Source organism: Varroa destructor, unplaced genomic scaffold, assembly GCF_002443255.2.
Source record: "Varroa destructor unplaced genomic scaffold, Vdes_3.0 BEIS01000007.1, whole genome shotgun sequence".
Classification (NCBI taxonomy): domain Eukaryota; kingdom Metazoa; phylum Arthropoda; class Arachnida; order Mesostigmata; family Varroidae; genus Varroa; species Varroa destructor.
The window spans coordinates 918,354-936,389 of record NW_019211460.1 but is presented as its reverse complement, the minus strand read 5'-3'; the positions used below and the strand labels follow the sequence as shown (position 1 = coordinate 936,389).

General features: G+C 37.8%; 2 protein-coding genes across 3 annotated transcripts in view; one reads left to right on the top strand and one right to left on the bottom strand.

Moving 5' to 3' along the window:
- LOC147754171 (uncharacterized) overlaps window positions 1-18,036 on the top strand; it is a 19,244-nt gene extending 1,208 nt beyond the window's left edge. The window contains exons 1-3 of one of the 2 annotated variants that reach the window (XM_086974918.1): window positions 15,596-15,732; window positions 16,189-16,255; window positions 17,770-18,036. In XM_086974918.1, coding sequence (XP_086831044.1) covers window positions 15,689-15,732; window positions 16,189-16,255; window positions 17,770-17,886 — 228 coding nt within the window. In that variant the 5' untranslated portion in view covers window positions 15,596-15,688 and the 3' untranslated portion in view covers window positions 17,887-18,036. Of the gene's footprint in view, window positions 1-15,595; window positions 15,733-16,188; window positions 16,256-17,769 lie in introns of those variants that run through there. The other variant, XM_086974917.1, reaches the window with a different exon arrangement.
- On the bottom strand, window positions 4,717-10,143 carry LOC111254868 (uncharacterized). The gene is made up of 7 exons (XM_086974901.1): window positions 9,473-10,143; window positions 8,999-9,092; window positions 8,501-8,741; window positions 7,408-8,184; window positions 7,084-7,273; window positions 6,580-6,731; window positions 4,717-5,985 (listed from the first exon to the last, which is right to left on the bottom strand). Exons 2-7 carry the CDS (start codon window positions 9,067-9,069, stop codon window positions 5,728-5,730), a joined length of 1,689 nt encoding a protein of 562 aa, XP_086831027.1. The 5' UTR covers window positions 9,070-9,092; window positions 9,473-10,143; the 3' UTR covers window positions 4,717-5,727.

Here is an 18,036-nt window from a genome sequence, read left to right as displayed (position 1 = left end):
GAAAATAAGTACGGTGATAAATGTAATTTATTTCACTGTTACGATGTTTGTTACATAGAATAAGATGGGACATATGAAGCATATCACAACATTATTGACAAGCATCATCCTACTGCTCATCTTCAAATGCTGGTGCAATTTTGTTCATAACTAACAATGAAAAGTAATGATGCGGAACTCACTTGCACTATATAAATATATATAGAAACAAAAAGTTCTATTCTCACTTCTACAACCAACAGCTGTACCCTAGTACGCTTATAAATCTGCCATGGAGATAACTCCAAAGCTTGTAGAAGTGTACAATATAGTAGTTTGATTCACCGTATCAGCGCCGTTCATTATGTGGGTCAAATAAGTCAATGAAATAATAATAACTATTCTAATACAATGCTAATATTAATTTACCTTCGAAAAACTTCTACAGACTTGGTACACACCTTGAGGAGCAACGTAAGCGTTACACCATAACTTTTTACGCCCTCTGCGTAACTTTTTTAACTACTATTATCTTACGCAGGTATTATCTATTTAGAGGGAATCGTTGAAAAAATATTTTAGGAAACTTTAATACTAAGAGATTTGTAAGCAGTCTGCAGCAAACTGATGAGCTGAAGGGCGAGGTAGACTTAAATTATAATACCCTTACATCTTTCTTTGGCTGATAGATATTACATAAATTCTATACTAGCGTAGCAATCGTATTCAAAATTATATGAGTCAGAGGTGTTTCCGTCTTTAACTGCAAGGAGCGAAGAACTTGACACGCTTTATTGGTAAAAATGAAAAGGTATACCAAAAACACTATTCAAGGTAATGAGAGTTTATGATTTTTGTTTTTTCTCGAAAGTGTATTCTGTGTATTTCTCAAAAACTATTTGTTTTGAACAGAAGTAAGAATCTGCATTTAGCGCGAAAATAGCTAGTTACCAGTAGCTGTCAGGGTTGTCTCCTCAGTGCGTACATGGTAGTTACTTGCCGAAACGAAGCTTTTCTACATACCTAGGATTCTGTTAACTGTTTCTGACTCCAACCGATCAAATGGGGTGTACAGGGTGTTTTAAAAAAAATGTTGTAGAAAAAGTGTTGTAAAAAAAATGTAAGATCAGCCCTCTAAAAAGTGATAAAGCTTAATAAAGGAGGCATCTTTTACCAATGAGACGGTAGGGCACAAAGCTGAAGTCTGAAATAAAAAAGTTATTTGTTTGATATTACTTCGAGAAGTATATGGCCGTGTAAAAATGAGGCCTTGATCTGAAAGTAAGAATATGTGCCTATAGGAAAGATGGAAAAGGGCGACATATGCTTTTAAGATAATAAGTATTTGTAACCAAGATAGAGTGGAACGGATGCTTACCAGCACATTAAAAAAAATCAAAACGAGTTTTCTATAGGAAATTCCTTAGTTGTCCTAATTAAGAATTTATAGATGTTACTATGTGTAACGATTTGAACACGAAAGTTGAGGATAATTCCATTAATCTAGGGAAAATAGCATCAATGTTTCTTCATTTTTGTGTTTTGTTGTTTACTGAAGAGTTAAGAGTCTCGACACTCGTCTTGCTTTTTCCGTATTACAAATAATTCTTTCCAACAGAGCCAGTGGATTTTTAAGTTAATAGAGATACTAATACTCATTCGGCGATAACATGAACCTTTGATATACTGGGTTATGTATTCGAATTCGAACAATCTTTAACAGGGCGCTTATCGTATGCGTTCATTCGCTAATCTTTATATAGAAAGCAATTATGACGAAAAACAATCGAGAGTTCTCGGAATTTGAACAGGTGTCAACTGTCATCTAAAATACCGACGAGTGACAAATTTTCACAGGGATTATATATTTTCTTTTTACACGAAAGACAATTTACATTGTTGCTAATCTTCTTTCGGCTGATAAAGCCTAAATCCTTTACCGGCCGATTTGAAGAGGAAATTATCAATTGCCATTTGAGTCGTTTAGATAAGCTTCAGAGGTCAGCCTTTTTGAGACTTTATGCATCTTCTCGCACCCGAACTGTTTGTATGTAACGTATTTGAACGACACTTTGACGAGTGTACGTCCGTCAGTGTCGCTTGACATGCGGTTGCTATGGGAAAGTTATCTGCGGATAAAAGTAAATATATTTTGAAAATGACTAGTGGGTAGTTTGGGTTTTGTATTGAAGACGTAGTAGCGTTGAAGGATAATTATGCTGAATAAATATTTCTATCAGGAATGACATTTCTAGAACATGCGCAAAAATAGTTGAGACATATGTTTCACTATATATATAAAAATAATTCATTAAAAAAAGTCAAAATTTAGCTGCTCCATGCTGTAATTTCATTTTACAGCCGCATACTTATTCGTGATTTAAATTCTTCATTTGATTCAGTACGATTTTTTTCATTGATTGCAATAGGCATTCAAAACAGGGGTATTTCTAACACAGTAACGTTTTTCTCAAAATAATGTCTGCTACGTTACCTTTTCATAAGTTCTCACGTTATCTGTAATATTGGCGCTCCATAGTCTCATCAAAAAAAATGCACGCCGGGAACTTACCGAGTTTTAGAACGCCCTGTTGATTTTGTGTGTATTATATGTATATGTATATATCTCATACACTGGTTACATAAGGACGCTGTGGCGCGCAACAATTCTAATTATTCGGACTAAAGTTGCGTTCGTAAAGGTGTGTTTAAATTGATTTTCTCAGATTTTATAACAAGACCTTAAGCTCACTACTCATTCATGACAAAGTTCAGGACCAGCAGACTACAAAACTGAGTGAAGAATGGAATTAGTAGTGTCGTTGAGTAAGTGCTTACATATGCTAATTGCTAATTAAATACGAACGTCCCTTAATAGAAACCTGGTGTAAAAATCAATTTTTTGCGAACACTCATTAAACTGTTTAAAGAAACCTAGCCTGGTCAAAATTGACCTCATCTTTTAGATATGGTTGAGTATTCTCTGAATATAAATTGATAAAATCATACTTTTTAACCATAATATTACTGGATATATATAATTATCAATCGTATTTGCAATAAATAGGCTAGATAAGGACTAACTCAAGGTTACCAGCTTCTTGGTGTAAGAGATCTTATAGTTTATTTGCTACACTTAATGGAGGTGGGGGATTTAATTCTTAACCTCAAGCCGTCTAAACAAAAACTTGTAAGTCCGCAACCGCTGTCGCATCGCTCTTCACCGTCCAAGTTTAACACAATAATCACAGCATGTTCCAGTTAGATCATGGATAAGACAACTACATCCAGGACAAACCAGCCATAGTCCCTTATGGTACAGCTTTCCAAGGACCTACTCAAGTATACGAGACGGACTAATACCTTGCAATGGTTGCAAGAGTTCGAAGGTGCCGACGAACATAACAACTTCGATAACTAAACGAAGCTTGCCGCCACTAAACTAGCTGTACAAAATCTAGCAATAGACTACTTTGCGCCTGTCAGCGTGCTATATAGCTATATATGCTCAAATTGCGTTTTGCTGACGCCGAGGCAGCTTAGTATGCAGCGTTGAAGCTGCCCCGAAATGCATACCGAAATATAGGCACGTCGTGTCAACGCATTTCTAAATTATCCGCACATACTATTGAGATCTGCGGCCGAAAAAGAACAAATCCACTGGCTTCTCTCCAGCCACCGAACTTCACTCATTGTTCGGGGGGCTCGATACACACTGAAAGAGCTTAGCGAAAAGCTTTCGACAGAGGCCCAGTTCGAGATTCAGACGATTTAACAGAGTAAAAAGCGCCAGGGAAAATCGTACTACAGACAACGGCGAAGTTGTTTTTAACGCTTCGAGCACGTATCTCCACCTCGACTGAGCACAGCATCCTTCAGACGAAGACGATTACCCGTTTGCTAGTCGAGCCCATACTGCACCCAGAAACGAGTAATGTCATATTGAAAACTTACCATTTCCAGAAAAATAGAGCGTTTTTAAAAGGCAACAGAAGGACGCCCAATGGCCCTCTAACATGTAACTAGTGCGGCACTAAAGGACACGAAATTGATTAATGTAGGAAGAGACAAAGCGGTCGCCCAGCCAAACAACTATCTAAAATGCCGACGCGGACCTATGCTTGCCGAGCACGGTATTCCATCTCGTCTAGCATAAGACTGAACAGCTAGCAACGCCGCTAACACCATGTTCCTTCGGGAACAACTGCGTAAACTTCTATTACAGGCCCGTTCCCATAATTATCGCTGACCACCCATCGACGACGTCTTTGGTTGGTATAGTTTTCTTAATGGAATCCACATAGATTCCCGTCGGGCCGTAGTCCTACGCACTGCCCTTTGCGGAGTTCGCAATGCTAGTAGGTTTCAGTCCCTTATTATGCTTCTTTGTTTCCTATTATCTCTTTGTTAGCTGATGATCGAAATGACCTAACTCATTAATTAGTGCTCATTGTGCACATATTGACATATACACACTCATTGTACAGCCTCAGATTTTGCTTAATTGACTTATCTGGGACAAAATGCAAATTAGTACCTGGCGTATGCGAAAGGGCTCTATCATCCACGCGGCTAGACTAAATCACTTATCTAATCAACTTACCTAACAAAAGATGACAGTACTGCCGCGTTCAGGGTGGTAGCTTGATCCTGTTTGCCTTCACTAGCGAAGCTAAAGTTGCTTCGTTCGTTTCTGGCTCTTGTTGAATGGATAGAGACAAATGAAGTACGTGCGCCTCAGATCGGGACATAAATATTTTTATTAAGAGAACTTTCTCAGACGAACTGCGCGTTATTATGGCCATCCATCATACCTACGGTATCACAAATGCACAAAATACAACGCCACTACCTTTGCACTTACTGTAGGTATCCTGCTGATTTGTCTAGACGTCATATTTATGTGCATTATATCATATATTAACGTCCGACTGGTGCTGTATTGACTTTATTCATTACGGCCCTTAAATAGTAATATTTATAACAAAAAAAAAGTTCGACCGTGTGACCTGATGAACAACGTATTCCGAACGCTTGTATTCCGATAGTTCATTCTTAAACTAAAAAGCTGTTGTCTCATTGGAACACACGGAACTGCTCTAGCTCATGTCCCTTATATCACTACAATACAGAGCCGATACGGAAGACCCATTTCTAAGGCTAAGATGGATGATGCGAAGTGTTTCAGATCAGCCATTCAATTAGACCGGTCTGACTGTCCTCCTTCAACTTCACAAATGCTGTCCTTAAAAATCGTTGAGTGGAGTAGTGAATAATTATTCGTAAACTCACGTTGCATAATTTATAAGCTTTCGGTCTAATTCCTTCTTAGCTGTTCCTCATGCCATGAAAATATGTAAGAGATAACTATCTTATTTGCATTTAGTACTGCAAGAATTTCCTCAGCTTTTTCTGGTGCTAACTGTTCTGAGTTAGCAACCAGTTTGAACACGACATTAGCCATTTACCTGAACTTCGTCAGATTATCGGCATTGCGACTTTACCTAATAGCTATTCAACATTGCGTTCGACCCACTAAATCGGCTGATGTCTTGGCTTATTTATTTCTTTCGGTCAGGTTTCATCATCTGCAAGAGAGGCTTGTTTCGAGGATTTTGTTTCTACCGAACTCGCTTGTGCTATTATATTTTAATTCCACTATGTAGTTACAGACTCAGCGTCTTTATCAGGTACAGAACGTAATACAAAATTTAAGAAAAATGTACTTCGTGAGAGTCTCTCGTTGTTTTAGTTGATCGTGCATTTAATTGTGCATTGTAAGTATTCTCGTTGAAATTGCACAGATGAATTAATCACCTCCATCCAATCAACATGGATCCGATAGAGCATGTTATTAGGAAATGGTGGCATGTGACTTTTATCAATAACTAGATATGACAAACGATGTCCCCGAAAGCCGCGAAGAGCTTCTAACAACGTCAGTTTATTCGCAATGTTGCGGCACATACCCAACGTTTCAATTGCGTCCTCGCTCTCATCGTAATGCTGCACAAAACAAAAAAAAGAGAAAGAAGCAACTTAGATAAATTATTTGTATAAATAAAAGAACTAGAATATAGAGGCCGCTGTGAAGTTATTCTGTACTAAAATTGATGTTACCAATTTCCAGTCATGCTAGCTATATAAGGATGAGTCTTGGTCATTTTATTAACATGAGTAAATAATAAATAAGGACGACGAAATGTATAATACAATTCATATAGGCTCTATTTGATCTATAATGTTAATAAAGCTATGTGCAAGCGCATCGAAGTCGACATTTTTTTAATGGAGAGCGTTTGACCACATTGACTTCCTTGAGAGCCACCTTATCCTTTAATATATAATTAACATTCAAGCTCGGTGAGTTGATATTAGTCCCGATAAAGATGGGAGAATGTTGCCTTTATTTCGATTTTGCCAACTGTTGACCTACTCCTGTATAATACTTTTAATTTAAAATTCCGATTTTCGAAAATTGATTTTATAAACGTCTTCGTGAATTTGACGTTTATGCGACATCATTAATCGTGACGTTTGGAAATCAGCTAGAATATGTGTATATATACACATATATATGGGACAACAAGACGGTCATACCTCAGTGCATGTGCAAGGGTGGATTTGGTCTTTTGGGGGACAGGCCAATTTATAGCCACTCGTGTGATCGACAGAAGTATCGGCGCCTGCTAGGGCGACAACGGGATTTACAGCCGGCGACGAAACCCGTTCGCTGTCCTCGGTCACCGCAACTACAAAGAATAGAGAATCTGTATTTGTATAGTATTTCGCCCAAATAGCTTTTTCTGCAGCTTTTATATATACATCCTCAGTGTGTTAAAATAAAATAAAACCTAATTATAAACATAATTGATACAGTTTGCACGCAGCTCGATTATTTGTTTACCTGGAAGTCCATTTTATTTCTACTATGTTAAAATAAATAAACAATAGATCTGACTTAAATTTTATTTTATACGATAATAAGGGTTAATAAAAGGACGATGCCTTTTTATTATTATTTGGGAGACTCACATTAATATGTACCTAAAGCTAGTTTTGAGCTGATTTTTTAATAAAGCAATTTCGTAACCATTAAAATACCTGGTCTTTTTGTCGTAGTTGTTGCCGTCATAATTGGATTTGTGACATGATTTCTCTGCATCAGGTAAAATTCTCGAAGATTGGCTTTAACGTCGTTATCCGTCAGTTTCCTGTCAGGGTCCTTCGCGTCCGATAAGGCATCGTTTTTTGCATTTGAAGTTTCAGTTTTTGTACCGCCGTCCGTCCGATACTATAATATAGAAGAAAATTAGAATCTGTTTATTGATAAATCTGCAAATGCTTCTTTTACACTTTCCTCTCTGTGAATTGCTTATTTCACTTGTACTTGACACAGCGCTGACTAACAGTTTTGCCATTACTTACACTAACTGCAGTAGTTACTTCGGTGATTGTCGGCAGAACAGCGCTATCTTTCGGATTGTTACCACCCATCGGTGTTACGGGAACAAAGTTTTTGTTTGGAATGTTTCCAAGGATGGGAGCCATAGTCGGTTGATCCTCAGCGACGCTTCGAGTCGGCATGATAGGCCCACTGCCGCTACTATAATCCGCGGGTAATTCTTCTGTGGCAGCGTCCGGTTCTAACCTTAAGTCGGCCAAAGGTAACCACTCCACTGATTCTGCATCGCTGTTATTAATCAGACTTGTCGGATCACCCATAGCTTTTTTACTCTGATCAGTAGTTCCTTCGTGGTTGGTTATTGTTGTCGATAATAGAGACGCCGAACTAGATTGTCCAGGTGTCATGGTCTCAGTAACCGAACCTCCAATAGCAGCGGTGCTTATCAATGAAGGTTTGTGTATACTTAGTGGAGCAGTTTTTTTATTCACACTAGGTGGATAAAAAACCTGCGGCGGGTGGAAATTGTCTAGTTCAGTTAGGTCTTCGACATCAGAATCGGGCTTGGTAGTAGGTTTTGCGGAACGCCCTCTTAAATTTGCTTGTGGTTGCGGTAATCGTTTTTGCTCTTCCTTGCGTTCTTTACTGTTATCAGTCACTTCTAATTGCTTCTTCCCATCATTGTTAGCTTTATGCGTTTGTCTTTGAAGCCCAATCGAATCTATGGGCCGAACATAGTCGTAATTTGCAGAGTCGACGAGAGGGAACCGCGAAGTTATCACGCTTCGAAGAACAATGGGCTAATGGGCGAGCGCCAGGCACAAACAATGAAAATACAAAGAATGGAGGTTAAAGAGCAAAGAAATAAATTTCTTTGCGAAAAAAATAAGTATTAATGGGACTAATTAGTTTAGCCGTCTTCAGAAAGGTTCTCTATACTCAAATTCGGTTATGTCATTCCGTTATATATCAAAATGTGCATTTAGTCATTTTTGTTTTCTAATGCTGTCATTATCATTGTGCCTTGAAGAGTGCATATTACGTACTGCTGTACTCCATCTCCAATTATTGATTCCTGTGATTCGTGCGACCATGTTAGCAAAACTTAAGACTCACCAAATTTGCCAGCATCATGACCGTACTGTTTACATAGGCTTTTCCGCGGTCGGTACCAAACTGCGACACTTCAGAGTTCTGAGTAGACTGCCGACCTTCCAAGTCGGCTTCATACTGGTCCACAAGAATCCTGCTAAAAATTCTCGCCATCTCAAGAACTCCTCCTGGCTGATGCCACTCTGCTGGGCTGTTAGTACCGACTTGACCTTTCATATCATTTTCGGGTGACCCTTCAGAGAATCTGCAGCAAAAAAAGGGTTACAAGAAGCTTGTATTCTGATAAATCACTTTGTTTGAAGTGACTTATCACCACTCTTTATATACTTTTTACAAATCTACTTTCCTAAAGCAATCCATGATGCTAATATTTTTCACCTCGTCAGAAAGACTCCCAGTGAGTGCCGAACTTAACTTCTTCAAAGAAATTTTGGTACTAATTGTGACGTGGTAATGAATACTATGCTGGGCATGTCTCTCTTATTTAGAGCAATATTGTACCTGGAAACAGATGGGGTAATCAGGATCGCGATAAAAGATATCAGGCTACTTGCTATAGTTGCCAACTGCATCTTATATGCTGGAGTAGTTTAGTCTGAAATGTAATTGCATATAATATAATAAATATATATATATATATATATATATATAAAGTAAGTAATTTTATCAACAAATCTCTTGATCGCATTAATTTGCATGTGCGCAATTAGATTATGTATCTATAGCCTTATATCTATCTGCACCTTAAGTATCACTCTACGCACACCTTTTTAAGCATCAACCTATTTTTTTCCACCACTACGACGTCAGATTGACTTTTCTTCCGGGAAGTATTCTCCCTTGTACCTTGACCAAAAGTGAGCTCTAAATTTCTTATTGCTAATTTGTGTACAAAGGATAGAATTAAAACCGTTTAAAACGTGGACAATTCTACTCTGCTCCAAATCCATCCTATTGAGGTGATTTTTTTCTTACGTGATTCATACAGTAGCTCCAACTGAAGATTTGTCCGTTTACTTTGAATACAACCGCGGCAAAATGCTATTTTGCAGCTACGGTCTTAGGATTCTGACGTTACAACAGTTTCCGATCTCGTTGAAGACTCAACAGGAAATCCCAGACCCACTAGCAGATTCCCGCTGCTATGACACAGAGCACGTTTTTTGAATATGTTACTCTACAGGTGAGTGCGTTAATTGGCTACACGAAATGGTCCTTCTCGGTTCGTCGAAAAAATTCGAATTCGAGCACATACTGTTCCACTCAGTGCAGTTCAGGGGTTCGGAACCTTCAATGCATGGTTAGTTACTTACAACTTATTATTTCTGGGTTTACTCCGATCACTTTGTTGAACAACATTAATAGGTGGAGACACTGCAGTCCTTGAGTATCGTGCCACTTACACGATTGGTAACAAAAGATCATCGACTATTAACATAGGCCCTCATATCGGTGAATGCATTACAACCTTCATTACCAGTGCATCTTCCGAATGAATACTTGAAATGAGAAGGGCGGAACGAGTATTTCTACAGCAGAAAGACCAAGGAGCGCTTCGATACAGCAGGTGAGAAAGGGGGCGATTATCTATGCGCACCTCAGCAGATGACAGACCTCAGGTCCTGAGTGTTGATAATAAGCTCTTATGATGTCAATGGTCTGCAGTCTCTGTCAAAAAGAAAGAAAACAATCAATTCCAACTTATTAATAAATCCACCAGTGTGAGTTCTGCTATTTTTGTAACGTACTAACTCGGAAAAGCCAGTTATATTTTACCTCTACAACGAGATGAAATAAAACTTGTGCAAACGAGCCTAGTTATAAGCAAAGGCATCAATGAATTGAACTACTAAATTTCATAAGTTACATCGGACAGATTAATTTTTTTAAAATGTTAGTTTTTTATTGTAGCGTACCTGTTGTTGAGTCTTGAACTAGTTGTAACAACACAATAAAAATCATTGATACCCGAAGAGTAATGGTATTTATTTGTCAGTACCGTTTGATAAAAGCCGGCCGCTCATTATCCCGGTTGTTACATGAATATGAGCCAAAGCATGTGTCAAGAGAAACCCAATTAAGCGGCAACGTTATTTGACGTAAATTGATAAGAAAAAATACCCTAGAGATATCACACAGCAGCAGTCAGAAGGGGTTTTTGAGGCTCACGGCTAGAAACACGGCAGTTTGCATCGTCATTGCGGGCAGGTATAGAAGCCCTATCATAGATACAATGTGTGGAGTCATTCTGACTCTCACTGTGAATACTGCGCTGCCATGACTGGAAGAATTCATCAGAGATTTCCTGCGAGCGATTCCTGCGAGGAGTTAGCCAGAAGCTTTCACAAGTATTAAATAAGTTCTGTTTATTATTTTGAAGCTGCAAAACTCCGGATACAGCTTTTATTAATCCGATAATTCCTTCGTCGTTGTCAAGACATTTGAATATTAACTTAACTATATATTTTAACTAAACGCAAGTGTTCCTGTGAAATTTGATGCTGTGTTTTTGGTGATGTACCACTTTGGTCTCGAGACTATGAGACCAGACTTCACATCTTTGACTTTTTTCGGCTATTTAATTTCAAGATTCAATAGTAGGAGAGTGCTGGTAGAGATTTTCATCTAAATGGCAGAGAAATGAGGGCAATTAGGGCACATTAGGGTCATGCCTACTTATATTTTTCGAATATTCATTGTTCTAGTAAACAGAATTTCTGAATCGGTCAATCGGAAATACTTTTTTAAGCGTGGTAGCGGTTGGAAATTTCTCATGTTGGATACTTCCTGCCTAAACATAATAAAGTACCTAAAGTTTACTAAAATACTGGGTTGACCAGAGGCCCATGCCTGTTTTACTATTGATTTAACTATTTTTGGCCCTTTTCAAGCCTTAAATATCTACTTTATGTATGTAGATATGTGTTATACTTACGACATCCATTGATTGTCCTACAAGCGAACCACACTTAGTTCTGGCCTTTTTCGTGCTGAGATGTACATTTTAGGTAAAATATGATGTACCTTGTGCATCTAGCGTCACGAAAAACCTACTAAAACTAAAGAAGTGGTGGTTCGCGTAGAGAAGATATTTTGACCTAAATTGGAGCATATTGTGTTATTGTCATATTCGCTACATCCGCCTCTTTAACTTCCAAACAAAACCTCGGAACAAAATTTTCACTTTAATGGTGTATGGTAGAAACAAATGTTACTTTCAGTTTTTGCCATTTTCACGCTGAAATATCCAGTTTAGTATGACGACATCTACAGCATTACGAGTCGGCTCGGCGAGAGCCTTCGATTAATGCCAGGAAGTACCCCTCTGCATAGACCTCCATATTGATGTTGGATTGCCGTTTTGTTGAAAAATCTATCTTAGAAATATAATTTACATCAGTTTCTGTAGCTTTCTCGTAAACATGTGCAAAAGATTTCGAAAAGGCGGCTAAAAGGACGAACCCCATAGTCAAGGAGACACTACTAGCAAAAAAAATTTGATTTTCCCAGCATCTAGCCAAAATTCAATTGCAGATTGACATTTTTACAGTTTATGGGGTTCAAATTTTTGACACCAGTCTCGTTGCAACTATTCCATTATAGTAATGGTATAACCTTAATTCAAATAATTCTAATAGTGCTACGGCCGCGCTGCAGTTACCTCATTGTAATATATGATTCGTGTGGCACCTCTAATAAAAGTTATTGCTCTTCTATTTCAGACCTATGCTTTCGCAAATATCCGGTCGCAAGTTCTGTGAATTTTTGTTACATTAGTTCTGTTATTTCGCTGCAACTCTCTAGTTACTGAATGATCATTTGTATGTGGTCAATTTCTAATTTGGGGCCAATGATTTCGTTAGTTTAATGCAGTTACCCTATAACCCTGTCCAAACAGCAATCGGTTCTTTGGCTAGACTGATTCCACTTCCTTGTTAGAATATGGCGGTAACCTTCTACCTATTACACATGGCAAGCATTCTGTTGCTCGAAGAAATAGCCAAACTCGATTTCCGAATTGCCAATATAAAGCCATATAAATTTTACTCAACTTCTACATGTAAAATTAGCTTGCTGTCGTGCACACAGAGCAAGTGTGCGACCTTACCTATCTCAGACCTCATGCCCTTCCACAGTTATCGCCACTCTCCAAGTGGAACAGCCTAAACTCGATACCCTCTTGCATTTATCCCGTTTTCCCATTTCAATCATCCGTACGATCTAAAAAAAATTATCCAGTTGGAGGGTATACACTATATATGCCAAAATTGTTCAGATCTTATCAAACATTCCATGATTTAATTATCATCATGCTTCTCTGTAAGGAGAAAACGTCCCTTCGGAAAAAGTATTTATAGTGTTGACAAAATGTACTCAGATTATTAATATGTCATCAGTTATTCACCACTTGATGGAAAATCTAAAATTTTCCCCCAGATCCAATGTTTTTTAGAGGTTTTGATGAAGTTTTTAGAACTGCGCCCATCTGAAGTGAACTTTTCTCGAATTCTCATTGGTTGTCGCGCAAGTACCAAAGAAACATTACACTTTCTAAGGAGAAAACACCTCACTTTCTAGGGAAAAGGGATTCCGTGTTAAACGTAGATCTTTCCGGATGAAATTCTTCCAACTCACAACAAAAACGGCCGAATCAAGCCATTCTACGGGCAGATTCGGATTCCCCAAGCTGCCAGATATAAAGTTTTAGCAGTAAACTAGAAAGGCCTTCCGGGGTTCCCCCCACGCTTGTTCTTCAATAAACACACTTTATTTTTCCTCCCAGAGGTAAAAAGCTAATTATGTATATAATATAAGCAACGTCAAATAGCGCTCAATTATTCCTTTGTTGTTATAACCTCATAACTTGTTTTATAAGATTGTTGAACCACATCGCAGCACTGTTTTTTTCCAAAATGTATATTTGTATATGTGACGACACATCAGCTCTGGCCACTGTGGTGTTTCTAAACTATACTATGAACTTGTTTTCAAAGAGGGAACTCGAAGAAAAAGACGCTCGGTTTACGTACAACTAATTACGTCTTACGAGAAAATCTAATTTTTCAATTGTCGAATTTGGTGCAGGTTCCGCACCGCATCTCCCAGGTTCAGATCAAATAATCAGTTTAATCTGCGCTCTCTAAAGCTGCGCTTTGGATCCGGAAAAACTATTTCTCAAGACTTGTAATAAGTACACAGAAGTCTCATCTGATGAGTTTTAGCTAAAGATCGCGCGTGGGTCCCGCAATACGGGGCCTTTTAGAAATTGAAACTTCAGCTTTTAAAGGGAAAAGTGAACAGAAGAATGTGAATAGAAAAAACGTCTAGAGTGGAAACAAAATTGTAAAAGCTGAGATACCAGGTATTAATGCCCAAAAAATATACGCAATACAATACAACCTTTGGCTTTTTCATTAGATTAGATCACTATTAGAAAGAAAAAAAAAATCCTTTTTATTTTAAAATATTGACATGACTACGCAATATAATTAAACATACTTTTTTTTAAATGTTGGCGCCACTTATTTTGCAGTCTATTCACTGCATTCAAACAGATATTACTATGAAACTTCTTTTAATCATAGATCTGTTGATACGCTTCGTCTTAATATACTTTTAGTTGAGTCGGATACTAACAAAAACAGTTCGTATCTAAAATGCTATATGCTTGATAATATCTCAAAAGTGTATTATAACTGCAGTTTTTGCATTACGTTGTCATGAAGGCATTGTATCAATTAACAAATCCTACAAGGAGAAGTTCATGTAATGAGAACGATATTTTATTGAGATACGTAGCTTGTTCACGTATAGACCGACTAGATATTGAAGCATCTTCTGTTCGCAGAACATAGACCGAAGCCTTTGAAGTTTTGTTATAATTAGAACTCATTGTTGCTAAGAGCCGCGGCCTCTATCAAACCTGGTCCAACACCCTCAATATTTGGGCTGATTTTCTTGGTCAAGGTGATCTTTAGACAACTAGGACTTCGAACTCCCAATAACACGTTACTTTTCTCTTTTGTTCGGGCGTCAAAGCTACAAATTAGGATCTGCATTATATGATATTATATATAGCATTATTATAAATCCGTTTACTGCTCGCGTCAAATGTCTGCACATGATCATACACAAAAAACAATGATATCCATAGTTCGAGATTAGTCCAGCGACTTTTCGTACACGAGTAACTTCTTGTCGCGCAGTGGACACAATTAGGAGATCTACAACTTCTGAAGGTTAAAAAGGTTCGTATTGAACCGTTATATGATATCTTGATATGATTCTAGTGATATTTTTGTTGTGAAAGAATAAACCAAGTAGTAGTCAAGTAGAATTGAGAAATTTTAGAAGACGAAAAACTTCTTTCGATGACCTATAAATTAATAATAGAGTTACATTAGACCCTATTTCGTTGTAACTGATTAGTCCCAGAAAGGAGTACCCCAGTGGGGGACGTTTTTTTCTGTAAATTCCGTGATTAGTATTGCTACAGCATCAACAAAAAAGAGGTTAGAAAGAACTGAAGAATAAAAGAGCAGTTATCACCCATATAATCGTGTTTGTATCTAGGTATGTAGGTACGGTCCAACGAAATGCGGCTAGGGACACTTTTATTGATAAACACAGGATTGCAGCGCTTTTTCAGAAAAAGCTGTCATCGATTCAGCAACACAATAAAGATCCTAAAAATGTGTCGAGAATTTCTTTGTATGGCCCTAGCATTAAATACAATAAATATGAGGCGAATTTCGCTATACTTTAGTAAAACAACCACTGATTTTATGCGCTTATCTCATGATTGAAGTACGAATGACACAATTGTTTGTTTTACTTCTCAGCCGATGTAAACCAAATACTTCAGGAGTATTACTATGGTTTGCCATAAATGTAAGTCTAGTATCAGGGTTCGTACCTCATCCCATAATGCCCACTGTTGAAAATGGAGATTGCTGAAGTTGCTTGACTTTTTGCAAGTATATAAATATATATGGGGGCAAATAACTCCACGCATGGCTAGCTCTTATACGTGATAAGACAGGATTTCCGGTTTAGGTTTTTAGTATTCACAATAAGAGTTCCCTGAGTGTTGATTGCCCCGATTAGTTTACACTGTACAATGTTTTGATTAAGGAAAACGATATCGCAGTGCATAATCAGTCCCATATAATCTGTTTCACGCATAAGTTTATGCAGGAGATAAACGCGTCCCGACCCGTCGTTAGAGCCTTCAGGTTGGTTCATAAATATGGTATCTGAAATCACTGTACCGAAAGACAATCACTGACAGTCTTATAAAGACAGATTATAAAAAGACCTTCACTTGTAAAGTTTTAGCAGATTTGTCCTTGTGAAATATCGACGATCGTTAGAAATATATACAGGTCCGAATTCCTTTTGTTGATTTACTGGCAACGTTGTGATTCTTAAGGAAACCGAATCTAGGCTTTGGTACATCTTAGGCCAGCCTTATATTTGGTACTTTACTGTTGAAATATCATCCGAAAGCTACAAGTATGCTAACATTTTACATCAAGGACGACTTTATATCTGCTTGGTGTAGACTTATTAACCTAGCATAGATATGATTTAGAACTTCGACCCGAAAATCGACCTAATCACAGCTGTATTTTGATATCTAGCATCAATTTTAGGCCAAAAGATTTTCTCACGGTCTTGTATCTTGATAGTTGCAGGATCTCGAAGTACTCATACATCCTTAGCATTGCGATGGGAATGCGAAAACTAATATATGAGGTAAGGTATTAATAGTCACGTGAAATTCATCTTGAGCTGTCTTCGCTTCAAAACATATGATCGAGATTAAGCACGCCAGAATTCAATTACGAAGTCATTAAGAGATACTGTATTTATAGAAAAAATTAAAAACCACAATGAGTAAGCAGAATGAAGTCCCTAACTAAACTGGTGTAAAGGAATTGCAGTACGCAGATATTTCATGAGTTTTATTAGTCCACATATTAACACTCAACTAAAGGTAATGACAACTCGGCGCCGATTCACGTCTTGATTTGTCGATAACAAATTAATAGTAATATTAATTTGAGTCTTCAAAAGTGTTGAATGGTAAACATGATATTTTGGACGTTTTCTGTCTAAAATGTGCCCCTGAGTACAACCTTCGATTTTTCTCATTAAATTTTTTGCGACAATTCTATTTCCGAAAATCATCAATCTAGAAAAAAAGCTACTGAAAAAAAAGAGTGACTAAAATGTAGTACTATAATACTAAAAAAAACACAGAATTTCACCCAAATTATCAAAAACTTCCCCTTATATACGTCGTCATTCCCTGCGCCTACATTAACGTTTCAATTGTTCAAGTCCTACCAAATTTTTTTCAGTTCAGTATAGAAGTTGTTTAGTCAGCTCTTTCCACCCTTTTTATTATTATAGTTACGTACTGCTATGAATTCCCTTTTTTTTATAATCGAAAGAGAGGGTATTCTGTTATTGCGAAGCCTGGAGATTCACTTATGGATGCGAAAAGACCTGCAACACAAGTGGTTTTAACGACCTTAGCCATATGCTGCCTGCCACTGCCTTGGGAATGTCGACTTTACCTTGTCTATTGGTTTTCTTTCTGTTGGATAGCCTCTTTTACGCCATGCAACTAAGCTATGTACAAATTTTTGTTGATTGACGTGATTGTTGACCGTCTTACTATACCCAAGCACTTCGTAGTGCGTAAGACTAAACGCAAAAACAGTTTTTTTTTGTGATAACGGAACTTTGGCTTAACTTGAGGTTTAGACGTACCTTTTTTAGTTTCATATAAAGACGCCACTTTTGGGTACCCGCAAAAATTCTGTACAAAAATCCGTCATTGTTGTTGCGTATTGCTCAAAATCGAGCGAGATATTCAGAGGCAATAAGGCAAATATAAGTGTCCTATAGGGTTTTTCACTCAGTTATGAAGCACCTAGGCTACTGTTCTTTGATAAAATCCGATAATTCAAGATATCCAATGATGGTCAAGTATTTGCAGGGCCCCTCCTCTGCCAATTCACCGAGCTTTTTGCCAGTTGTTTTTCTTAAAAATTGACCTCAGGCTATTTTTATGGGCTTCGAATAGCCGACCGCGCCGTGAGGCGCCTTTTAGTTCCATACCGCCATCTTTGAACGCATACTAATTGCAAGAATTAATATTCGGACTCTTGAAGATTAACGAGCACATAAGCTTGCATGTGTCTTACGTAACTAAGGCAGGAAGGGTCGGTTCTTCCACAATTGTAGAACTTTATTTCTAGGCACATCGACATCCCTGGTTCCAGCAGCCGGCGAGCAACCTGCAGCGTTATGTCTGTGACCCCTACCGCTACTCGACGTACTCTACGTATACAAGTGATCCGGAAACATCTCCCTGAGGAAAAATTATTGATTATCAAGTATATCTCGTTTCGGCATCATCCTGTAGCTGATAGAAATCTCTGAAACTACATTCACTTGCCTTGATTCGGTGGTACGTCCAATCGGATTGATCAGAATAAAGTTTCGTAAGAAAGTATCATGAACTA